The following is a 26,909-nucleotide window of genomic DNA, read 5'->3' on the forward strand; positions in this document are numbered from 1 at the left end:
GTCCAAAAGATTATACTGATGGTTTTTACATTTTATGTTGAGGGTTCCTCATCTAGAATGAGATCAAAAGTATAATTGAAACAGGGACCTGCTGATAAAATACTTGCTGGCATTCATCTAATGAAGACACAGAAAGCAAGTTGCCTGAAATCAAATTAAAGCTTGTGATTTTGTAAGTTAGCTTCAAAAAGTCTACCACATTATAAGTTATTTCTATTTAATTGAATTTCATTTATGTATTTGTTTATGTGTGTTTGTCAGTGTAATGGTGTTTATTTTCATTCACTGTGGCTGGTTGGTGCAACTTTTACTCCAGTTTCTGTGTTAATATAATATTTATATTACTTTTTATTATATTATGTACTAATGTTTATATTATATAATATTTTAGCTAAACCTTTATTATTATTTTTATGTTCATTGTAGTTTAAGACATCTTAGACATTTTGTTATGTGCTTTTGTAATTAGTATTTTGCATTGTACAGGCACATATATTTCAGTATTCTATGATTAAAGGTCACACTTTACAATAAAGGCTTCTAATGTTAGGCTATTTACTAACATTAACTAATGAAACCTTTTTGTAAAGTGGGACCATTAATCAAAGTCGAATACTGAAATAAATATGCCTGTACAATACAAAAAACTACAATTATAAATTATGAATGAACAATAATTCTAACCCAATAGCCTACACTGTGAAAAATAAAATCCTGGTTCCCTTAAAGTTTTTAGCTGAATCAAATTAACTTTATGAGTCCATTCAACTTATATTATGTATACAATTAAGTTAGGACATGATTAACTTAGTTTTATAAGTTACAATGTACTAAAAACATATGACTAATTGATCATATAATGGTGTACAGTGTATTAGTTCTTGTAGTTTTATAGCCTGGTAGTTTATCTGAACTTTTACTGATCCATTTTTTAAATCCAAACTTATGCTTGTTACCATTATAGCACTGCCAGTTAATTGGAACAAAATCCGACTGTATTTACATTTACTAACGTTAACAAAGACGATGGATAAATCCTGTCATTGTTTGTTCGTGTTGGTAAACACAGTAGCCAACATTAACTAATGGAAGCTTGTTGTAAAGTATTAGCCTACCCGATAACAATAGGCTATCCTTAATTTTGAGACCTGCAGCAGTTGTTCCTGACGCTGATAATTATGGCTCAGTATAATTATGCTCCGTCCCTTTTCCCCTCCCCTCACTCTCTGCGTTTGTATCTGTGTTTGACTGAGAGCAGAAGTTCATCAATCGACTGCAATCGTCTCGAGAGCACGAGCTTGGAAGAAGAAACTGACAGAGACCATATGACTGTGAGCTCACACGGCCAAATAACATGACCTGCCCGCTGACTTCAACTGTGACCACGACAATGAACGATAAATAAAGCATCAGTACAAACTGCATCCTGATGCCAGTTCAGCACCTGGAAAGGAAAGGTAGGTTCAGGCAAAACCATTTTCTCCTCAGCTATCATGACGTCTTTTTAGGGAACATTTAAGATATTTCTAACACTTTTAAACATTCAAGGTGTCATTATAAAATGCATATTGTGTAGTTACAGGTTTTACATGGGTAATATTTAAACTTGCTGTACTTAATTATCATATCAATGTAAAGCTTTACTATACTTTTCCTTAGCTATCATGACGCCTTTTCAGGGGAAATGTGAGATATTTATAACACTTTTAAACACTCAATGTCTCATTATAAAATGCATATTGTGTAGTTACAGGTTTTACATGGGTAATACTTAAGCTTGCTGTACTCAATTATCATATCAATGTAAAGCTTTACTATACTTTTCTGTATTTGGTAATAAATTGGAAGTAGTTTCTGTACTGTTCTGTACAACACTGTAAAAATGGTTGGGTTTCACACAGTTCCTTCATGTTGTCTCAACACAAATCCATTAAGTTAACCTTATTGTTTTTATAAATTTAAGTAGAATAAGCAAAAAACAAATAAATTGTCTAAAAAAAACCTAAAGAATGAACAAGCAACAACAAAAAAATATTTTATGAATATATAATGAACTGATGAATATACATTTTCTTAATTGCATGCTTTATACAACAAGGCTTTGGCGGCTTAGGCTGTAACCTTGAATGATTTTGTTTTATAGTTGTTTTTTTGAGCGCTTATCAGCATGTCCTGAACCTTGCTCTCCGGTCCCTAAAGATTTTGCATTGGTGTGGCTTTTAATTATCACGTGCAGTAATTTGCTTCTGTCCACCCACTCATCTCAGCTCTTTAATCATCCTTTTATCTCTTTTTGTCTTTCCCGCATGTAACTTTCTTCACCTGTGATAAGGTGTTCCTATTACAGAGGGCATTTAGACAGATCTGTGAGAAATGTCAATTAGGAACCATTCAGTCTAAGAAATTATGTAATTCAGTGTAGGGTCTGATATTGACAATCCCAACATTAGGTTATTTTATTTAATTAAATGTTAAGGGATAGCTGTAACGAAAAAGAAAAAATACTAACTATTTACTCACCCTTGTGCAGTTTCAAACCTTTATTATGCTTTAAAAACATTTCTAATTCCTTAGAAGAGGTCATTTTTAAAGAAATGTTTTAAAGAAAGCTAAAAACCTGTAACCACTGACTTAATGTAGCGAGAAAAATACTATTGGAGTCAATGGTTACAGGATCCAGCTTTCTAAAAAATACCTTCTTTTGTGTTTAACAGAAGAAAGTCAAACAGGTTTGGAACAAGTGACAGGTGAGTGAATGCAACAATTAAAAAGTTCACAGTTTTCAGCTACCTTGAGAATAAAGATATACCGTTACCAGTTTTAACCTTTTCAGATTTCAGGATGCTTCATGAAAATTAACTCTGATCTGTTGGTAGTTAAATTGAATAGGTGTTAATGCTGCCATCTAAACTGTGAAAGCTAAACCAAACCAGTGAAAGTTGGGTAAACTGGTGTGGCCGTGGTGCAGCAAGTACCAAAGTCATGTAAACAAACCAAAAAAAAAAAAAAAAGACAATGTTACAACTTGTGATCCTAAACACAATCTTTTCCCCCATTTAACACTGTAAAGAAAATCCTGTGTTGTTTTAACTAGGTGTTGGGTTAAATATGAACAAACCCAAAGTTGGGTTAATTTTTACTATTCAATTTTCATGACACTTTTTAACCCAGCTGTTGTGTTTATCCATATTTTACCTCACACTATTACACAGAATCTTTTAGAGGGTGATTTTTTTCAGCTTTAGGTTTTGTCTTGACAGTGTGAATAATATAAGCAGACCAGGACTGGACTAAATTCACACTACCTGACAAAAGTCTTGTCGCCTATCCAAGTTTGAGAAACAAATAATAACTTGACTTCTAGTTGATCATTTGGGATCAGAAGTGGCCTATATAAAAGGCAAAGACCCCTAGATTACGTGTATTTTACCAAAATAAAATATGACCATGTCTTAATTTTTAATTAATTAATTAGGACAGTAAGGTCTGACTTTGCTTTGACAAAAGTCTTATTACTTAACATAAATAAATTACAGTGTAGAATATAAATTCATGGTGCAGTGGAAAAAGAATTAATATTATGTATGACTCCCATGAGCTCAATAATCCAATCCCCAATCCTGGAGCATCTTGACCTTCTTTGCTTTCAGGAACTTTGATGTGGAGGCTGAAGGATGAGAAGGAGCGCTATCCTGCTGAAGAATTTGCCCTCCCCTGTGGTTTGTAATGTAATGTACAGCACAAATGTCTTGATAACTCAGGCGGTTGATGTTGCCATCCACTCTGCAGATCATCCCATACTAAATGTAACCCCAAACCATGATTTTTCCCTCACCAAACTTGACTGATGAGAAAAAGGTCTGTGAGAATCTTGGGTCCATGCCAGTTCCAGTAGGTCTTATGCAGATTATTGGAATGCAGTTCAACAGATGATTCATCTAAAAAATTGACCTTCTAACACTTATCCAAATCATCAACTAGAAGTCAAGTTATTGTTTGTTGCTCTTACAACTGGGATTGACGACAAGACATTCATCAGGTAGTGTAGGAGAACCAAACTACTTGTTATTTGTATTAGTTAACCAATGCCCAATATCATGCATCGTCAGTATACAGTTTGGCACGGTCAGCATCAGTGACTCTCAACTTTGAGCTTCAAATATGCAAGCTGTCAGTTCACTGCATTTTTCATTTCATCATGTGAAGATGTTTCACAGCTTGTGCTCTTGAGCGGAGCTCTTTTGAGTCCATTGAACCTTAAGGAGCATGTGACAGATCAGCATGCTGACACACCATACTAAAAAAAGAGAGAAAGAGCGGGAGACAAAAGAAGACAGCTGAATCTTGATGTATCAAAAACCCCTCCACTTGGTCTTGGTTGAGTTGAGCAGAGCTGGATCAATGTCCACGTCAGGGATGGTGATTGAGTAAGCTGCTGGCTAAGACACACAATCCTGACTCACGCAGTAAGGAATATGAGCAATGTAGACCTCTTTCTGTGTTTGCACACCTTTAAAAAGCCATTTGCTGTGACGTCTAATGGATCAGTAATAGCCATGTGTACGTCTGAGAAGCAAGAGTGTGTATGTGAGCTCTTTATGATCGCCCTGTTTCTTTGGAGATTATTATATGTGTGTACCTGTGTGTGTGTGTGTGTGTGTGAGAGAGAGAGAGAGAGAGAGAGTATAAATACTGAACACTCTTCTTCTATCTTCCCCAGATGTCACCTAAAGATCTCAAGAACTAGCTGGAAACTTTTAGGATTTTCCTGAAACTCTTGTAATTAACTGTGAAACTGCTTTAGACAGTGTTTTTTGGTACCATCCCATATATTTAAAAAACAATGGCGTCCTACAGCCCTACGCCTGCAGAAGAGGCATCCCCTGAGGTGTCGAACGGAAACCTGAAGGCCAGCAGCTCCCAGGAGTCCATGAAACTGAAAAAAGAAATATCTTTGCTCAATGGCGTGTGTCTGATTGTGGGAAACATGATCGGCTCTGGGATTTTCGTCTCACCCAAGGGCGTGCTGATGTATAGCGGCTCCTACGGGTTATCGCTGGTAGTGTGGACAATTGGTGGGATCTTCTCTGTGTTTGGGGCTCTCTGTTATGCTGAGCTCGGGACCACCATCACCAAGTCTGGCGCCAGCTACGCCTACATCCTAGAGGCCTTTGGAGGCTTTTTGGCGTTCATCCGTCTATGGACTTCTCTGCTGATCATCGAGCCCACCAGCCAGGCTGTGATAGCCATCACTTTCTCCAACTACATGGTTCAGCCCATCTTCCCCACCTGTATAGCACCCTACGTGGCCAATCGTCTGCTGGCCGCTGCCTGCATCTGTGAGTTGGATGTATTGTTCTTTGGGAACATCAGTAGAAAATAATAGTTTAGCCAGAATCACCATTTCACATAACACAAGGTTCAAAAGTTTGGGATCAGTAAGATCTCTGGACACTCTTTACAATTAGGCTTTATTAGTTAATATATTCACTAACATGAATTAATTATGAACAATACTTACAATACAGCATTTATTTATTAAAGTTGAACATTTTCTAATGCCTTAGTAACATCCAAATTAATGATTGTTAATACTAGTAAATGCACCATGAGTTAATGTGAACTAACAATGAGCAACTGTGTTTTCATTAACTAACATGAACAAACACTGTGATAAATGTATTGTTCATTGTTTGTTCATGTTAGTAAATGTATTTATTAACATTAACTTATACACTTATTATTGCAAAATGTTACTAGATTCTTTTAAACATTTTTATTCACCAATGATGGATTAAAGGAAAAGTTCACCCAAAACTGAAAATTGTATCATAACAATTGATAATTATAAAGTTTACTCACTCTGCCATTGTTCCAAACCTTTTTTTAAATTTCTTTATTCTGTTGAACCACAAATAAATATTTGGATTCTAGTTTCGGAATATTTTCTTTTGTGTTCAACTTATAAAGGTTTGGAACCACTTTAAGTAAATATTTGAGTAAGTAAATGTTTATTTTAGGTGAACTATAACTTTAAATTGATCAATGATAGTCTCATATAAAGTTACCAACCCTTTCTATTTCAAATATTCTATTTCATCTTTGGGGATTTTATGCATCAAAAAAGTATGAACACTCTTTGCAGCATAGTTTTTTTTTCCAAACCTTTATACTGTTTCCTGAGCACCAAATCAGCTTATTACAATGATTTCTGAAGTGTGATACTGAAGACTGGAGTTATAATCACAGAAATAAATAACTTTCTTAGATATATTTTGATAGAAAAAGAGTTATTTTAAATTGTAATGATATTTTATAAAATTGCATTTTTTTTTAAATGCAGCCTTGGTAAGCATACAAAATATTACAAACATTTCTGGTCCCACTTTATGTTGTGGCCTAAGTTACTATGTATTTAGTTTAATCATTTAATTAAGTACACATGTTTTAACATTGTACTTATATAATTTTTAATTATGTGCATGTGTCTACATCTGTAACATATTTCTTTAATAACATTTATAATTACTAATTGGGCTGCATGGTGGTTCAGTAAGTAGCACGTTCGCCTCACAAAAAAAAGGTCACTAGTTCGAGCCTCGGCTGGGTCAGTTGGTGTTTCTGTGTGGAGTTTGCATGTTCTCCCCGTGTTCGCATGGGTTTCCACCGGGTGCTCCGGTTCCCCTCACAAGTCCAAAGACATGCGCTATAGGTGAATTGGATATAGGCTAATTTGTCCGTAGTGTATGTGTGTGAATGAGTGTGTATGGATGCTTTCCAGTGATGGGTTGTAGCTGGAACGGCATCCTCTGAGTAAAACATATGCTCGATAAGTTAGCGGTTCATTCTGCTGTGGCGACCCCAGATTAATAAAGCAGAAAAGAAAATGAATGAATGAATTACTATTGACCATCCCTTACACCTTAGCACTCTTAAACCTAACAAAACCTACAAACCTACAATATATGTCTCTAACATTATCTGTATCCACCATAATAATAGTGTTATGCAATACAATATGAACACAATAAGTACTCGTTATACTTCATTTTAATGTAAATACATATTATAAAGGCCACTTAACAGGAAGTGGGACCAAATTTTGAAACCCTTATTGACGTCAATGTTTGAAGAGTTTTAATATGAAGGGCTTTACCATTCTCAAATGACTGTCATACGATAGATTGTAATATAATACACAAATAGACTTCTTCAATAGAAGCTTTTGCCATTTGGAATCTTGACAATATTCATCATTTTTTCCTTACCCAGCAAACAATTGTGTGTTTAATAGACATCTAATACACATCTGCACTTACACTAAAACAAGGCTAAACTTGGGCTGTCAGTGAAAATCTAATAGATCTAGTCTAATGATAGCCCAAAACTAGACTAGTGATCAAATATATACACTTTATATGTATAGTCATACTTTTCTGTTCATTTGATGAATAGACTAGTTTTGGCCTATTCTTAGACATCTATTAGATTTTCACTGACAGCCCAAATTTAGCCTGGTTTTAGCCAAGACGACTATGTTTAGACATTTATTATACATCTTTTAGACATCTTTTAAAAACAAAAATACTTGCTGAGTTATTGCAGTGTTGACACAAGGGTGTGTAAAGAATGCCTGTTTGTTTTTCCATTTTGGGGATATTAATTAATTTCCAAAGGTTAGTTGTTTCTGAATCTACTGTATGTTGAATGATTTGATAACACTTCAGTTGTCAACAATGTGTGCAGTGTGAAGGAACTTTCAGCAGGAAGTGGGTAATAGGTAGGGGGTTAGCATTGCACGAAACAACAGCTACACATTAAGACATTGCATAAACATTGCGTATTCTGCATAGGATTTGCATAAAAAAGTTTAGTGCATAAAAATATAGTATCAACACATTGCTTTAATGTAAGGGGGGAAAGTGAGAGAGCCATTATGACATTATGTGCAACAATGAAAGTAGTTGATGTTGAATGGAAAAAGGAAGAAGAAAAGAATGCGTCAGAGAAGTGCTGCTGATGTCAAGAGCAGCGTTCACGTGATTCGTCTAGTTCAGCACAGACATGCACGAAAGCAGAAAAAGTGCAAACTCTTACAGAAAGTCGCAACTGAACTGGCAGTTCTTCAAACGACCCAGTGTTTTGAAATCTGTGAAAATGCTGTACATTTTTCCACACAATACCGTAATCTCGATCAGTAGTTTTCAACCCTGGAATGCTTGTAAAGCAGCATAATAGTTTAATGAGCTACCACAAAATGTATATGCACAGCTAGTGTTTTCCAGCCAATGATAAGCTTCCTGTGAAAGCTTAATGCGACTATTTTCAATTTCATAACATTCCTTTTACGGCATCGATGTTGTAATGTAATTACAATACATTCAGTTAAATAGACTTCAGCATTCATTAAGTTGTTCAAGCGTAAAATGAGATGAAACACCGTGTAACTGATAGCACTGTCAGTACCAGGAAAATATTTTGAAGTCTATAAAATATATCTGGTCATAATTCAGAGACATGGCCGGGCAAAATAGAATTTAATGAAGTGCTTCTACCGATCTAAGACCCACTTTATGTTGTATATTAGGCAGTGAAGATCACTGATTTTTAAAGAAATCAGAACTAAACTTTATTGATTTTATAATGGAAAGAAAGTTCACCAGAAGAGCTAAGGCTGGCTGGCTGAAATTAAAAGTCCATGTTTATATATCCAATTGGTTAATAAAGTTACTTTTGATAGTAGTAGATTACAATATTTAAGATTGTGGGATATGCATAAATCCATGGCCCAATCCAGAATGTACTATTGCTGTATTGTGAACTTCAATTGTCAATGTAATGAATATCTGTTAAGACGAAAAGACCATAGGGTGCAATATTCATAACTTCCCTGAATGCACAGGACATCAACATGCTTCATATTGACATTGTATATTTTGTTTGGAAATGAAAACCGGGTTGACGTCAGAACCCAACATCAGGCTGACGTCAATGTCCAACCTAAAAATCAACCTAAAATCAACCAAATATCAACGTCTAATCACGTTACACCTTGACGTTGTGAGGATGTTTCCACTATGACATCTATCAGACGTTGGATTTTGGTCACTCTACAACACAACCTAAAATCAACCAAATGTCAATGTAATTTGACATCTTTATTGGACGCTTAGATGCTGGCTAGACATTTAATTGTGGTCACCTGGCGTCATAATCTATATCTAACTTAATATTAACATCTTATGATGTTGTGTGCCTGCTGGGTTAAGTTTAGTGCCCTATTTACTATTCAGCAATTCATCCATGATCAAAGCTTCATGCAGATTTCTAACCAATTGTCTAAGCCCCATTATGCTACGATATACTTACGCTTACTGTATGTTAGTGAAAGACTGCAAGGGCTTAGATTGCTATGGAATTATATTTGTACGAATAACTTGACTTGATATAAATGAATGGAAATTATCCATAAAACATCAAAAATGCATTGAAAAATTGGAAAAGAAGTAAAATAATCTAAAAATGGAAAAAACTGAGCGCAGTCACAAAAACGAAACATGCAAAATCTCAGTAACCAATCAGAGTAGAGCGCTGTTAAGCCTGCACCCTCAGAGGTTTGTACCAAAATAGATATAAAGAACAAAACCTGTTGAATCGCATTCACAAATGATGTCTTGCGGAAACAAGTCTTTGAAAATCCTTACAAAGAACAAAGCATATTGGGAGAGCATGTCACATTTTTGCAACTCGGTTCATTGTTTCATTTTCAGATTATTTTTTATTATCTTTTGCAATGTTTTCTGGAGAGGCTACATTCATTTATATGAGGCTACGTTAATTTATAATGGCACAAATATAATTTCATAGATTATAATTTTAGAATTGTCACTTAAGGCATGATTAAGATAACATTTTGAAGCCATCTAATCAAACACATCTTTAGATTATTAGCAAACATTACGTCCAAATCTTCAAACTGATTGTGAGCCAAGTATGTCAGAATTCATACTATATGAGTTTATGTATTCATAAGAAGAAGAGCTACAACTTATTTTCCAGCAAGCATTTTTTTTTAGTTTAACAGACATCTATTGTTGATGTATTTGCTAAAACAAGGTGAAATTTGGGCTGTTAAATATACATGAATGAATGACTACACTTAAAGTCTGTCTAATCTCTTTATTTTGGGACTATTGTTAGATGTCTTTTTTATTTTCAGAAAAAGATCAAATTTGACCTTGTTTATAGCCAGAACGTCTATGTTTTAATGTCTATTAGATGTCTATTAAAACACATACTTGCTTGGTGAGTTTGCAGTTTGCATTTAATAGATAATTTACTAAGCAATGAGGCCACAGTAATATCACAGCAGATCTAGTATGTTAAAATAACATTAATATGTTGGTGCAATAGCCTAGTAGTTAGCACGCTATTATATGGTGCACTTCAGAGCGTCCCGAGTTCAAATCCCAACTCAAGGACATTTCCCGACCCTACTAGCATTTCATCTCTCTCCTACTTTGCTTCCTGTCGGATTACTGTCCTATCTAATAATAAAGGACAAGAAATAACATTAATATTTTATATACATTTTACACATTTATACATACCTTTTAAACACCTGCAATATTATAATTACAAAGTAGTACCTACTGAATGAGTGACTCGGGCAAAGACTTTAAGACTGTATTATTGTATAATTACTACTTTTGTGATAGATAAAAATGAAAATTTGTCTATCGTAAACGCATTACACCCGCAAATCTAAATGAGGTTAATGGATTGCAACACACACCTGCACGCTTCACTGAAAGATAAGAAAGCACTACAGGAAACTTGCTGATTTCTTGAAGGTAAAGTCCTCTCGTTTAACAATCTTTCCCTTATGACTAATAGCTAATAACAGCTTAGTGTAGCATAGAGTCAAAGGACACAAAGAGAGAGAGAGATCTCACTTCTACAGTCATGCAGCACATGGAGTGACACTTTGAATCAATGTATTTCCTCACAAAGTCAATGTGTATTTAAAGACTAAGTTCGACTCAAAATGAAAACGCTGTCATTGTTTACTCACTCTCATGTCATACAAAACCTGTATGACTTACTTTTTTCTGATCGAATTTGAAAATGATGGGTAGCGCTGTCGCCTCACAGCAAGAAGGTTGCTGGTTTGAGTTCTGACTGGGTCAGTTGGCATTTCTGTGTGGAGTTTGCATGTTCTCCCCGTGTTTGTGTGGGTTTCCTCCGGGTTATCAGTACAAAGACATGCGGTAAAGGTAAATTGGATAAGCTTAATTGTCTGTAGTGCATGTGTGTGAATGAATGTGTATGGGTGTTTGATAGTGATGGGTTGCAGCTATAAGGGCATCTGCTGCGTAAAATGTGCTGGATAAGTTGGCAGTTCATTCCGCTGTGGCGACCCCTGGTTAATAAATGGATTAAGCCAAAAAGAAAATGATTGATTAATTCATTTAAGTTTTTAGTTACAATACTCCCAAAATAATTCCACATAAATCCACAGATTCTTTACAAAATTTTGATCATTTCTAAATGAATTAACCCTTTAATCATGCTAAATCTTATTTGAAATAAAATGAACTGAATTAATCGTATGCTAACGTGCTCCACTAAACTTATCAATCACTGTTGTTGGAGCTACACAGAAGTGACTTTTTGTGGTTAGGCAGAATTCCTTCATTCATTCATTTTCCTTTGGTTTAGTCCCTTTTTTTATCAGGGGTCGCCACAGCGGAATGAACCGCCAACTATTCCAGCATATGTTTTATGCAGCAGCTGCCCTTTCAGCCACAACCCAGTATTGGGAAACACCAATACACTCTCACATTCACACACACTCTCATACACTACGGCCAACTTAATTCATCCAATTTACTTAAAGCGCATGTGTTTGGACTGTGGGGGAAACTGAAACACTTGAAGGAAACCTATTTGAACATTCAAACTCCACATAGAAATGCCAACTGGCTCATCCAGACTTGAACTTGTGACCTTTTAGTTGTGAGGCGACAGTGCTAACCACTGAGCCATCATGTTGCTTAGGCAGTATGTCCTCTTCTATGAGTGAAAGTGGACAGGGTTATATTGCCATTGCTTACTCATCATAAAGGAAAAGACAACTATAAAGGAATGAGACCTGTGTGCTAAATTCCCTCTATGAGCAATGAGACTGTAGATTACAAACGGGTGTGCGAGCAGTTTATGAACTTATGGGAACAATGATAGCGGCCATAACAGATAAGATGAAGTCATATATAGTGAGGCTACATTCAGAAATGTGAGCCCAGCTAAAGGGCACAGGAGGGGGTTGTGTGTGAGAGAACTGTATCACTTATATTTATTTTTTTTCAGTTGTTTAATGGGTCAGAATGTGAGAGTATCTTGTAAAAGTTGGTCATGTGACTCATTATTACTTCCTCTTTGGAGTAAAGTCAGCATGACACAAACTAACCACTCTGACTCTTGGTTTCACTTCAGTTTACACGGATTTAGCTTCTTGTGAATGCACCATCGATATTTCACATATATATCTATATTTCACGATATATCACAATACAAATTTCTTTCATTTGGAAATCTGTTTAAACATTCAAACTAAAACACATACTACTATTTATTTCATGCTATTAGTGCACGTGTCACAGTCCAAAGACATTTGCTTGGTAAATTGGGTAAACTAAATTGGCCATAGTGTATAAGTGCGAATGTGAGAGTGTATGGGTGTTTTCCAGTACTGAGTTTGTGGCCGTATGGGCATCTGCTGTGTAAAACAAATGCTGCAATGTTTGGCGGTTCATTCCGCTGTGGCAACCCCTGATAAATAAGGGACTAAGCCGAAGGAAAATGAATGAATAGTAAATATGTCTTTCATATTATATACTACCATTAACTACTTGTATTTATTCAACTACAATTGTTTATTCTTTAGGCAGTAGTACCTTTTTAAAGATACCTGTACATATTAATTAGATTTCATTGATTAGTTCTCATTGCTATTATCTGGTACTTATTTATCATTAGATAATTGCATTTATTACATAAACACTAGTATATAATATGTATTCGTTAGTCACAAATGCTATGTATTCATTAAATACTAGTACTTACTGATTAGCTCAGAGTAGTTATTTGTTAGGTACTAGTACTTAGTTATGGGACACTAGCATCTTTTGTAATTAGTGGTCAACATTTCTTTAGTGGTAAACATTACTATAATGTTATAATTAGTATGAATGGCCATACTCCAGTTAACTGATAAACGGATTTTACTATCTAATGATTAATTATTAGTATTACAGTTATTAGTACCTGATAAAAAACTACTACTAAAAGATTGTACTTTATCGCAAATGAAATACAGACTAATCAAAACTGAATATAGGTGAATGACATGTTCACAGTTCAGTTCATTCAATTTTACAACCCAGGCTTATACTGAAAACGTAGCCCCATATACATTTCTGGAGAGCTCTAAATACGTCCCGGGAGGTACGTTTTTTTTTGCAGTTTTTGTTTTTCGTGAGTCTACCAGAGGCCACTGTGTACGCTTTTTGAGATCTCAAATTTCTCTCTCGAGTGCGATTTGTGCCTGCTGTTCTTGCATAAATCCTACAGAGGGTCCTGTCGACTGACTGACGGACCAACCGACCAATCTCTCCACCCACCCCCTTTTTTGAGCCCAACCGATAGTGTTTTAAAAAGCACAGATTGACCAGCAGGACCACCCTGTTATTTACTTGTTTATTTTATTTCTTGGCTTTTTTTGTCCTTTGTGCTTTCTGGAACCGTTCCTTGTCAGACTCGAATCTCATCATTACGGACAACTCCTCTCTACATCTCAAGTTCATTGACATACGTTGCGAGCCACTGGACAAATTGGAAACAGCAGGAAAGCCGTCCACATGGATTTAATTGGTCAACTGGTAGAGCGAAAAGGAACAACGTCACACCGCCCTGTAGCTTTCGTTTTAAAGACATAATTTGCGATCTCCAGAAAGGTATATAGGGGTACGTTTTCAGAATGATCATATGTTGCAGTTTTATAAAATTTTACATTTACCCTGTGAGTTAGTCAATATTAAAATAAGAACTTATATTAAAAAAAGAAGGCGGCACGGTGGCTCATTGGTTAGCACTGTCGCTTCACAGCAAGAAGGTCACTGGTTCAAGTTTTGACTGGGCCAGTAGGTGTCTCAGTGTGGAGTTTGCATGTTATCCCCATGTTAGCATGGGTTTCCTCTGGATGCGCCAGTTTCCCATATAGTCCAAAGATATGCATTTTAAGTGAATTGGGTAAGCTAAATTGTTCATTGTGTTTGAGTGAGTGTGCAAATGAATGTGTATGGGGGTTTTCCAATACTGGGTTGCGGCTGGAAGGGCATCCACTGTGTAAAACATGCTGAAATAGTTAGCGGTACATGGTGACCTCTTAAATAGAGACTAAGCCAAAGGAAAATGAATGAATGAATGAATTAAAAAAGTACTAGTACCTGTTTAGTACGCACTAGTATCTAATATTAAAATTTAATAAAAAGGCAATGGTGGAATAAGTACTATTATATAATAAATAAACACTAGTATCTAATGAATGGGTTCAAAGAAGTATCTACAAAAATGTATCTTTTAAAAAGAGCTAATAAATAACTAGTATCTAATAAAACAAATATTCTAGTAGCTGAAACTAGATTCTAGTTCTGTTTTCAGATTAAATGGCACAGTGGCGTGCCAAAAAATTCACAGCACAGGTGTTTACAGCTGGATTTTCAGAAATGACAGAAAAAGTGCCCCGCTCACGCACGCAAACTTTAGTGCTGCCCTAAGCTCTTTCACTCCTTGCAAAACAACCAGCAGGAGTGCTGGAGTCAGCAGCCCTGCTTCCTCAAGCCGGGAAGACTACCTTACAAAAGACACACACACATGATCACACAGACAGACACACACGCACATACATACACACTGTATCTGAACCTCCCACACAAATCAAGACATTCCAGGGTCAAAACAAACTGACCTTTTAAGATCATTGATCCTCTTGGAAAACAGGGGAAGACTGTATCCATTTCATGTTATTGCACCGATGTTTTGACTAGACTCTCAGGAGCACCCTTAAAGTGACAGTCCAACCAAAAAAATTAAACATCTGCTTTATTTGATTATCCTCATGTCATTCCAATTATGTATGATTTAATACTTTAATTCTACAGTGGAACACAAAGAAAGATATTTGAAAGAATGTTGCCACAATTGAGTTCTGCAATGGTTGTCAATGGAGGCTGAAACTGTTTGATTATCAACACCCTTTAAAGAGATCATATTTTGTTATCATGCATACAGGCTTGAAATGACCGAGATGTCTGTAAATAATGACAGAGCAGTACAAACACTGTGCTCTGTGAACATTACCTGAGACATTGTGTGTTTGTTCTGTAGGTTTGCTGACCTTTGTGAACTGTGCTTATGTGAAGTATGGGACGCGCGTTCAGGACTTCTTCACCTACGTAAAGGTTGTCGCCCTCATCGCTGTCATCATCACTGGCCTGGTCAAGATATTCCAGGGTAAAGACATTATGGAGGACTTTTAGAATGTTATATGCTAATAATTACTGTTTTCAGGTCTGTACTATCCTCTTATATATAAGAGCTGGTGCGACCATTGCATTTAACTATGGTCTCATTCACTCACATTTATTTTTAGCCCTTCAAAACAGCCTGTTGTGCTGACTGATGTTGCAAACTGGTTTGAAATGTATATGTATTGTGATAAACATACTGGTTCGTATTGCAAGTGGTTTGGGCATTTATTGCCATTTACTTTATAAGACAAAATAACTTTATTATCACCATTAAAATTGGGAAAATGTACAATTGAAGTTAGAATTATTAGCCCTACTTTGATTTTTTTTCTTTTTAAAAATTTCCCAAATGATGTTAATCAGAGCAAGCAAATTTTCGCAGTATGTCTAAAAATATTTTTTCTTCTGGATAAAGTCTTATTCGCTTTATTTCAGCTAGAATAACAGCAGCTTTTAATTTTTTATGAACCATTTAAAGGTCAAAATGATTAGCCCCTTTAAGTTATATATATTTTCGATAGTCTACAGAACAAACCATCGTTATACAATAACTTGCCTAATTACCCTAACCTGCCTAGTTAACCTAATTAGCCTAGTTAAGCCTTTAAATGTCACTTAAAGCTGTAGAGAAATGTCTTAAAAATATCTAGCCAAATATTATTTACTGTCATCATGACAAAGATAAAAAAAATCAGTTATTATGAATGAAATATTAACACTATTGTGTTTAGATTTAGAAATGTGTGGGAAAAATATTCTCTCTGTTAAACAAAAATTGGGGGAAAAATAAACAGGGGGTTTAATAATTTAGGGGGGCTTATAATTCTGACTTTATCTGTATGCATACACATGCTTGTATTAGTGGTTTTATGAGGACTCTGCATTGGCATAATTACTTTTATACAGTAAGTAACGGTTAGTACCTCAACCCTACCATTAAACCCTATATTTACAGGAAACGTGGCAATTTTTTTAATGTCAATTTTCATCATTAAGTATGATTTTGAAGTGTTTTGTATTACAAGGACATCAAAATGATGTCCTCAAAAACCACTATAATAGCGTACAACTACGTCTTACCCAAGCCATGATACAAAAACTTCTTGTAAACCACCAAAAATAGTACAAACACACACACACACACACACACACACACACACACACAGATTCTCCCAATTTTTATGGTGTATGAGTGCATGCCTGATGTCCTTGTAATTCAAAATGTTTCAAAATCTACTTAACAAGGACTTTTGACATTCAAAATTGGTTTCCTGTGAGGGTTGGGGTAGGGCCATATAATGAGCATTTCTACTGTATAAAATACATTATGCTAATGGAGAGTCCTCATAAACAACTATTATCAATGTCTGGTGTGCATCTGTAAAATATATTCTGATTTTGTGTGTTTGTTCCAGGTTACACCCAGAATTTTGAGGGCTTGTTCTCAGATTCTTCTCATGATCCTGGCGATGTTGCACTGGCTTTATATTCTGCTCTTTTCTCCTACTCTGGATGGGACACTCTCAACTTTGTCACTGAGGAGATCAAAAACCCAGAGAGGTAATCAATCAATCAATCAATCAATCAATCCATCCATCCATCTGTATGTCTGCAAAAGAAGAGGATATAGCTGGCTTTATTTGTTTTAAAGGCCTTCATCTTCATTGCACATCTAATTGAACACATCAAACCCGTGATTGGATCATGTGTGGTTTTGTGGTATGATCATGTGACTCCTTAAACTTTTTCTCTCAAATTATCCCTGCACTTCTCCATTTGTGTGTCTGGGTAGAAATAACCTCTACTGCTGAAGAAAGACTAGAAAGAGATTGTTTGAAACATATAATTACAAAAATATATAATCACATATTTTATACGATCTCTCCTCCTCAAGGCCATTTAAAAATATCTGTTGACTCATGTGGATATATTTAAGTGTACTGTGCTATCATAAAAGACAAAAAAATAATGCTTTGTTTTGAATTTCTTCTTCTTTTTAAAAACAAATAATAAAGGCTGACCACTAGCAGTAGCCTAGTCATGTAGATATGGTAGCCAATCATCTCATAGTAAATTTTGATGAACAAAATTACCGTCCAATCATATCTATATATTAGGATCCACAGTATGCGGCGTTAGAGGAGGTAAATGTGAATAGGATTTACAATAGTTATCATTCCAAACATATATCTAAACCATGAGTGAACACTGTGATGGTGTTAGAAATCAAATAGTAGACAGATAAAGAAAAAAGTGTGTAAACAAAGTCACATAATGGTAGAAAAAAATATTTCAATTTGAGTGTTTGAATGCACTATATACATTATTGATTCATTTTCTTTCGGCTTAATCACTGATTTATCAGGGGTGCGACAGCACATATTTACAGAAGCCATTTATATGTATATCTATATACCACTAAACAGAAATATCACAGGGTTTATCAGGCCCTCAGATTTAGTCAATCATTGTGAGCTCTATCAAATTTTACCAGCATTTTGTTGTATAGCTCTCTTCAAAATGTCGTGTTTAATGGTAAACATGCTGAAGATCATGCTGGGTCAATTCATAAAGTGATATATTTTTATCATGTTCTCAAGTAAAGTTCTTTGCATCAATTCAAAAGGTCAACTTGGTCCTTTTAGCTAGCATCAGCATCGTATATTATATGGCTGATAATGCATGCTGCTGCCCTCTGGTGGTTATTTTTTCAGAAATCTCCCTCTGGCCATTGCAATCTCTATGCCCATTGTCACAGTGATCTACATTCTTACCAATCTGGCATACTATACAATCCTGCCCATCCCTGCCATCCTGGACAGTGATGCTGTGGCTGTGGTGAGTAATAAACACTTTAACCATGCTGGGCGATAAATATTTAAAGGAAAAAGAGAGAGCAATACAATCACAACAACATATTCCACCTTTTCAAAAGTTTGGGTGTCTGTGAAATGTCTCTCATGCACAGCAAAGCTGTATTTATTTGATGAAAATGCAGTAAAATCGTATTATTGTGAAGTTGTTTTACGTTTTAAATTGATGGTTTTCTATATTATGAAATATCATGACATCAAAGTTGTATTTTCTGCATCATTACAGCATCACTCTACTCAATAATATGCAGATTTGCTGCTCAAGAAACATTTCTTATTATTATCAGTGTTGTTAAAGGGATAGTTAACCAAAGAATGAAATATCTGTCATAGATTACTCACACTTCATATGTTCTCAACCTATCCGTATTTCTTTTTTTCTGTTGAACATAAAAAAAGATATTTGAAAAAATGTTGGTTGCTGGCGGCCATTGACCTCCCTTAGTAATTTTTACCAGCTATAAAAATCAATGCCAGCAAACAGCATTCTTCAAAATATCTTTTATTGTGTTCAACAGAAGAAAGTAACTCATAAATGATGAGGTACTTTTCATTTTTGGATGAACTATTCCTTTAATAGTTTTGTCAAATATTTCTGAAAAATTGATACATCTTTTCAGAATTCAAACAACATTTCATTTAATAAACAAATTATTTAAACTATTACATATGGCCTACAGCTTTAAAAAATATAACTTGTAGTGTATATTGCAAAAATGATCTCGTGTTATTTATTCTAGTTAATAGTCTAACTGAAGTCTTAATTCACAGACATTTGCAGACCAGGTATTTGGCTATTTGAACTGGACAATACCGGTTGCTGTGGCCTTCTCCTGTTTTGGAGGATTAAACGCATCAATAGTGGCTGCTTCAAGGTAAGCCATTTCTATTCCTAACATTTGTAACATAGACACTTCCATTAGACCTGTTTGCACCAGGCTTTTATTGATCGAATTGTAAACAACAGGTGTAAAACATTTTGAGCTTTCTACTTTCAACCACTTGTAGCGGTAGATTTAGAATTGAAACTTACATCTGAAAATGCAAGATTGATCTAAACTTGAAAAGATTTACAAAGTATAATGTAATATGGTAAGAAATGTTGACATTTAGAGTCTGTTTTATTTTGCTAGCACACATTAATAATCTTAATAATATATTATGTAAAAAGGAATTTAAACTGTTAATATAACCAACTTCTAATGGTAAAACTTTAATTTATTACATTTTTTATAATCACACTTTATAAAAAACAGTCATAAACACTTTGATTGACATTTTCCATTTTCCATTTGTACCTATCATCAGAGGTGGAAAGCTTCACCCATTAGTGACGATCTCTCACTCATTAGCATAGGACGTTAGTCTTGTTTTTGAATCTGCCACTATGCTGACACACAGGCATTTATAGCTTCGCCCTTGTTTGAAAAAAAAAAAAACAATTTAAATTTTAATTTAAAGCAATGGTCACCAAAATGGCACAATTTGGATCACTACTGTTTAACATTTTGGTCAACCATTAGTTTGCTGTGAGTGAAAGATCCACCCCATAATCAATATTCCATTATATTCCAATAATACATCACCACACTGAAATAAAAGTATGCAGCAACTTCTGGTTCACACAGACTTTAAACTAAAAAAGTTACATAATAATAGCACTAGTAATTACTTTTAAACACTAGTATCTACTACATTCTTAAACTTGTGTTGACATCTAGTGCTTATACTTAAGCTAATAATTTTGGCTGAACTGAAAAACTGCTTTTTATATGTAATCCTATTTTTCTTTTTATTAGATACTACTCATTCATTAGAGGCTGTCGGAAGAGGGAAAATCAGCTTTTTTGTTGTTTTTTTTTCTCAGTTATTAAATAATTACAGTTAAGTTATCACAAAAAAATAGACTTAAGTTATCCATAACTTATTTGGTTAGAGTTCTGGGTGAAATTATCAGTTTATGAGTTACCAGAACTCTTTTTCATCAATCAAAGTTTTTAAGAATTATGAGTTGAACGGACTAATTTTTATTTAGTAATTTCACTGTTAGATTTCCTTCCTTAAAAAACAGAATATGTCAGAATTATTAGCCCCCTTTGATTTTTTTCTTTTTTAAACATTTCCAAATTATGTTTAACAGAGCAAGGAAATTTTCACAGTATGTCTAATAATATATTTTCTTCTGGAGAAAGTCTTATTTGTTTTATTTTGGCTAGAATTAAAGCAGTTTTAAATTTTTTAAAAACTGTTTTTAAGGTCAAATTTATTAGCCCCTTTAAGCTACATTTTTTTTGATAGTCTACAGAACAAACTATTATTATACAATACCTTGCCTAATTACCCTAACCTGCCTAATTAAACTAATTATGCCTTTAAATGTCACTTTAAGCTGTATAGAAGTGTCTTGAAAAATATCTAGTCAAATATTATTTGCTGTCACCATGGCAAAAATAAATAAGTTATAAGAAATGAGGTATTAAAACATATTATGTTTAAAAATGTGTTGAAAAAAAATCTCCATTTTTTGTCCATTCCCAGGGGGGCTGATAATTCTGTCTTCAACTATATATATATATATTATATTATATATATATATATTAAGGCTATCAAAATGTGTGTGTTCGCAATTGTCACATATCAGGATTAGATTAATTAATAAATATCCATCAAAATATTTAAAAACCCCTAGAACGATGTTATATAGTTTGCTGACTTGTGTACTTTTAACTTCTGACACGAACTTTGTTGTGTCATTATGTCTTTATACTAATGACCAAAAGATCAGAAAAGTCCCTCTCTTCTAAAAAGTCAGGAAAGTGGTTAAGAAACGTGTATCTGTCATTTATTTACTTGTGAACTGCTGATCAACCCAAATGCATCTCAACACCAGCTCTAAACAGAACCATCGTTTCCTCTGATTCGCCGCATCATTCCCCAGAATGCCTCATTTTCCTTCTGAACTCCAGTCTCAACTCATTTCTCCTCTTCACATGTCTTCCACTCAGGCTGTTCTTCGTGGGCTCCAGAGAGGGGCATCTTCCAGACTACCTGTGCATGATCCACATCACCCGCTTCACCCCCATCCCTGCCCTGCTCTTCAATGTCAGTCCTCCTCATCAGCTCCATTCATCTTATTAACATTCATGCATCTATGTTTTGGTTGAGCCCTAAAGATTGTGCATCATGTCTATTAATGTACACTACCTGCCAAGAAGTCATTTTTCATATTAAGCTGCATTTATCTAGACAAAAACACAGTAAAATATGTTTTACAATTAAAAATAATAATAATTTAATCAAATAGTAGATAGAATTAAATCCACTACAGGGTTTTAAAGCTGAAGTTTCTTCATCATTACTCCAATCTTCAGGGTCATGTGATCCTTTAGAAGAAATCATTATAATATGATGATCTGATTCTCAAGAAACATTCATTGTTATTATTATTATTAATATTAATATTATTATTATCAGTGTTAAAATGACAGTTTGGCTGCTTCATGTTTTTTGTGGTTAGCACTGTCATCTCATAGCAAGTAGGTCGCTGATTCGAGTCCTGGCTGTGTCAGTTGGCATTTCTGTGTGGAGTTTGCATGTTCTCTCAGTGTTCACATGGGTTTCCTCCGGGTGCTCTAGTTTCCCCCACAGTCCAAAGACATGCGCTATAGGGGAATTGGATGAACTTAAATTGGCCTTAGTGTATGAGTGTGTGTATGAATGAGTGTGTATGGGTGTTTCCTAGTACTGGGATGTGGCTGAAAGGGCATCCACGGCGTGAAATATTTGCTGGAATAGTTGGTGGTTCATTCCACTGTGGTGACTCCTGATAAATAACGAACTAAGCCGAAGGAAAATAAATGATAATTATAGGAATCATAATTAATCAATAATAATTCATCAGAATAAAATAGCCAATCAGCATTTTCAATTTCCGAAGGATGATGTGACACTGCGGACTGGCGTAATGATGGAGAAATTAAAGCTTTGAAACTCAATGATAAAAATAGTTTCAAATCGTAATAACATTTAATAACTGTACCGTTTCTACTGTGTTTTTGATTAAACAAATCCAGCCTTAATAATCAGAATAGACTTATAGACAAACATTTAAAAATCTCACTGATCCCAAACATCCGACTCTGACAGGGGGCCATGGCTCTGGTGTATCTGTGTGTGGAGGACGTCTTTAAACTCATCAACTACTACAGCTTCAGCTACTGGTTCTTTGTGGGCCTGTCTATCCTGGGACAGCTGTACCTGCGCTGGAAACAACCTGACAGACCACGACCACTGAAGGTAACATGATTAAAGCATCATAAAACATATGCATTTTCACAGGAGGATGTTTTGTAGGAAGCGTTTTCTAAGAATTTGAACATTTAAAGGTAATTTACATTTTAAACTGTGTGCTTTTGAAAGCACAATATGTCAGACTTTTATATCAAAATATACAAACCACTAGAACAGTGTTATACATTTTGCTGACTAATGTACGTGCATTATCCCAAATCATTTTGAAGAATTAGTACAGAGAAATAAGCTATTTTAACTAGTGATTGTGACTGCACAGAGCAGCATAATAAAATAATCTCAAAATGTATTTACTATGATAAAACCAAGCTGCTTCCTCTCCACATGGTCACGAGCAGATAAACCGGAAGCGGTGGACAAAAAGCATCTTCGTCAGCAATTGCTTTAATTTCACTTCAGCTTTCAGCATTACTGTCCTTCATACCATGTTAATAAGCTTTTAATACTTTAGTTCACAGGTGTCAAATTTAGTTCCTGCAGGGCCACAGCTTTGCAGTTTAGTTTTAACCCTGCTTCAACACAGTTAGTTTGATCAGGTGTGTTTAATTAGGGTTAAAGCTAAACTGTGCCGAGCTGCGGCCCTCCAGGAACTGGATTTGACACTTTAGTTCATTCATAAAAATAGTTTCTCGTTTTCACCCATAGTCCCCTAGGAAGTAATGAAGACCACAACTCCCATGAGTCTACACTCATTCACAGCGTCATTAAATTACACCTTTGTTTGTTTTGAAAATGCGCCATCTAGTGTGTATACTAGGTATTGAGCTTTTAAAGCAAACTAAAACATAATTTTGACTATAAAACCACTTTAAAATGTGAGAAAACTCATTGCGTTAAACTTTTGTGTAAAATCAAAAAAAACTTGTCTAAAAATTTTGTGTAAAATCAAAATTTACAATAATGATTTTGCTAGCTGACATTGTTAATCTTAAGTTAAATAATTAATCTGTGGACGTTAATGCACTGAAAATAAATGTTTTGGTAATCTTTACTCAAAGTCTGACCATTTGCTTCCTTGTTTAAAGTGGTGATCCTTTCTCTTTTGACTTCACTTTGATGCTTCATACACAATATTTATAATTACACCACTTTTACCGTTAGTTTGCTATGAGGCAATGAGACTCAAATAAAGCCTGCCCAGATCGGAAGTACATCTACATCACGGGGTGCATAAACTTGGTTCTGGAGGGCGGGTGTCCTGCAGATTTAAGCTCCAACTTGCGTCAACACATCTGCATGGATGTTTCTAGAAAGCCAAGTAAAGCCACGGTCACACTAGAGTTTGACATAAAAAAAAAAAAAAAAATCGAGTGATTGCTCCATATTTTCAATTTCTGTACAGAGCGGTCATATTTTGATCTTCTATTGGTCTCACGCAGTCACATGATGTAATTCCACAGGTCAGAGTTCACCAAGCTTGAACTTTACAATGCAGTGAACTGCATTGTCACACAAGCTTGCATTTCTGGTCTGTGGCATTCGCATACGTATGAATGGAAGTCTATGGGGTGAAAGGAGCAGTGTGATCGCGGCTTTAGAGCTTGTTTAGCTAGCCCATGTGTGTCTGATTGAGGTTGGAATTATACTTTGCAGGATCTTCAGAGTCCAGCGTCCAAAATTGCCTACTACTTTGTAGGTACTGCATTTGAATTTAAATGTACTACTCGGCTGTTAGATAAGTATGTTCTACACAGTATGAATGTCACTGTTATGAATGGAACTCAGACATACAACCTCCACCATTTTGTCATTATCACATGACCTACCTGCGTCAGAAGCGTCGCTTCACTCCTATTCATAAATTCTCTGATTGTGCATCATGGGATAGTGTAGCGTTCATCTGCTGCACACTTCAGAATCTCACCGGAAGTAGTAGATCATCCGGGTATGTCTCACATTCTGTTTTTCGAATTCAGACATACTACTCGGCTCGTGTAACCCCACAGGTCCTACACCACCCAACCCGCTCCGAGCTGGTATCAAACCGGCGACCTTCCGCATGGGAGTCGGTTTTTCTAACAAGGAGGCCAAAGACCATGACCTCTAGCATCTGTCACTAGAGCACCTTCAGAGGTCAGAGGAGTGAGGTTCACCTGCACAGCACTTACTAGCTGACCTCCGTTACACTCGCATACTGATTTTAGCGTACTATATAATATGGAAGTATGCAATTTTGAATGCAGCCCAGGATTGAGTTTGGGCAGCCCTGATCTGCATACTGAAATAAAAGTCTTCCCATTCAATGAGGACATTAATTCTTCAAGCTGATTTTACTCAAAAAAAAAAAAAAAAAAAAAGTAAATTCATTTTCATAATCATGCCCATAGTTCATTATTAATGATAAGGCAATGGGCTTCCTCACTGTTTTAGGTCTGCTTATCACTTTTTACAGTGTACACAAAACAGGAAGTCCATAAAATAAGTCAACAAGCTATAATCAAAAAGCTATAATTAAGAGATAAAATTGAGTATGAGTTGTGAGCTATAAATGTAGAATTACAGTATTTGAACTTTTTGTCATCACAATTCTGAAGGTAAAAAAATGGTAGAATTATGCAGGGGAAAAAACCCTGAATTGTGGGAAATACTGTAAACTCAAAAAAACAAAAACAAAGTCACTTTCTGACAGAAAACATGCAAACTCAGCTCAGACTGCTCTGAGTTATTGTGAGGGGAAAAATTGAACTGTTAGATAAAAAGTTGCTATAACCTTTATGTTTTTAATCTGTATCAGAAATGGCTTTTCATAGCAATAATACATTTAATTTATTTATAACATGCATTTCTAAAATCCAAAGCAAACAACACCAAAACTCCATGGAAATCTCCATTATTTGTCAGTTTAGCACAGACAGACGTATACTTTACAAATAAACTATGACCTCCATCCTTTTCTCATTGGTCTACTCATGAAATCGGAACACCTACATTTTAGAAGGCTATCAGACAGCAAATAAAAACAGAAAGGGGAGGAGATAACAAAGCAACACCCCCGACACATGACATGATTTATGAGGTGGTTAAAACAGTTGATAACCTCTCACATCCTGCCTTTTTTTCTCCCTCTCAGCTCAGCCTGTTCTTCCCGATTATATTCTGCCTGTGCACAGTATTTCTAGTGGTGGTACCTTTATACAGCGACACCATCAACTCATTAATCGGTATTGGCATTGCTTTATCTGGAGTGCCCGTCTACTTCCTGTGCTGCCATCTACCTGCCACAAGAAGACCGATGTGGCTCCGCAAGTTCATTGGTGAGTTATTTAACATTTGTTAAAATTCACAGAGCTCTAACTGACCCTAATACGCATTTATTTGAATTCTCTGTTGACCAGCATCCTCAGGCGTACTCATTCAGAAAGTGTGCTTCTGTGTTCTTACTGAGATGGACAAGGAGGAGGAAAAAACGGAGTAGATGACTGTGGAAAAATAAACGGTGTTATTTGTGGAGGACTCGAGTTGATATTCAAAAACAAAAGCTGCTGACGGGATTAGCATTGGTTTTTACACTGGTTTATCTTTTCAGGTTGATTAGTGGCAAAACAAGTCCTTTATATTTATGATATTTATATTTTAAATAAAGGCTGCATTTTGATCAGTTTCATTCTGGTTTGATGGTTAACTTTAAAGCAGCTCTTTATATACAGAAAAACTACCTTTGGGTTGTTGTAGGGATTGGTGAGATGTGGTATGATAGCACTAATAACACAGGGATAGTAATACACTTTAATGTTGCACATTAACTAAGCATGAATTGAGATGATTGTACACTGAAAGTCTAATATAACACCTTGTTGTATTTTTGTGGGGACAGTAACTGCCGCTACAGTATGTCGTATTGTATGTTTCAGGTTCGTATCTGACTATCTAAAGCAGTATTTTCCATGTTTCTCTTTAGTAAAGACTCGAATGACAAAGGCAGTGTTACTGTGGATTTGTGATATGTTGAAGACAAAAAATAAAGGACAAACTATGCAAACCTGTGTTTAAGTCAAATTTCATTATTTTTATTCATGTGCTTTATATGAGGTGCATTTGTGCCTGTTTAAAGGTGCTGTATGTACGTTTTTTGACTCTTCTAAAGCATAAAAATACCATAATATATTTGTAGACATTTAAGAAACATGCTAAGTGA

At 35.3% G+C, this 26,909-nt stretch overlaps 1 protein-coding gene across 5 annotated transcripts; it reads left to right on the top strand.

Annotated features, from left to right (window-relative positions):
• The first annotated feature begins 1,264 nt into the window (after nt 1-1,264).
• On the top strand, nt 1,265-26,757 carry slc7a7 (solute carrier family 7 member 7). 5 transcript variants are annotated; one of them, XM_068222402.2, is made up of 11 exons: nt 1,265-1,457; nt 2,715-2,747; nt 4,721-5,339; nt 15,448-15,573; nt 17,006-17,150; nt 18,305-18,428; nt 19,235-19,338; nt 21,469-21,565; nt 22,610-22,759; nt 25,845-26,028; nt 26,110-26,757. In XM_068222402.2, the coding sequence occupies exons 3-11, from the start codon at nt 4,844-4,846 to the stop codon at nt 26,187-26,189; spliced, it is 1,506 nt and encodes a 501-aa protein (XP_068078503.1). In that variant the 5' UTR covers nt 1,265-1,457; nt 2,715-2,747; nt 4,721-4,843; the 3' UTR covers nt 26,190-26,757. The 5 variants fall into 5 exon arrangements, 4 of the variants coding, with proteins under 4 accessions (XP_068078503.1, NP_001032648.2, XP_073763214.1 ...); NM_001037559.2 differs by lacking the exon at nt 2,715-2,747 and having other exon boundaries at nt 1,268-1,457; nt 26,110-26,753; XM_073907113.1 differs by lacking the exons at nt 1,265-1,457; nt 2,715-2,747 and adding an exon at nt 3,651-4,466.
• The last annotated feature ends 152 nt before the right edge of the window (nt 26,758-26,909 follow it).

The sequence above is a fragment of the Danio rerio genome, chromosome 7, assembly GCF_049306965.1.
Source record: "Danio rerio strain Tuebingen ecotype United States chromosome 7, GRCz12tu, whole genome shotgun sequence".
In the NCBI taxonomy this organism is placed as follows: Eukaryota; Metazoa; Chordata; class Actinopteri; order Cypriniformes; family Danionidae; genus Danio; species Danio rerio.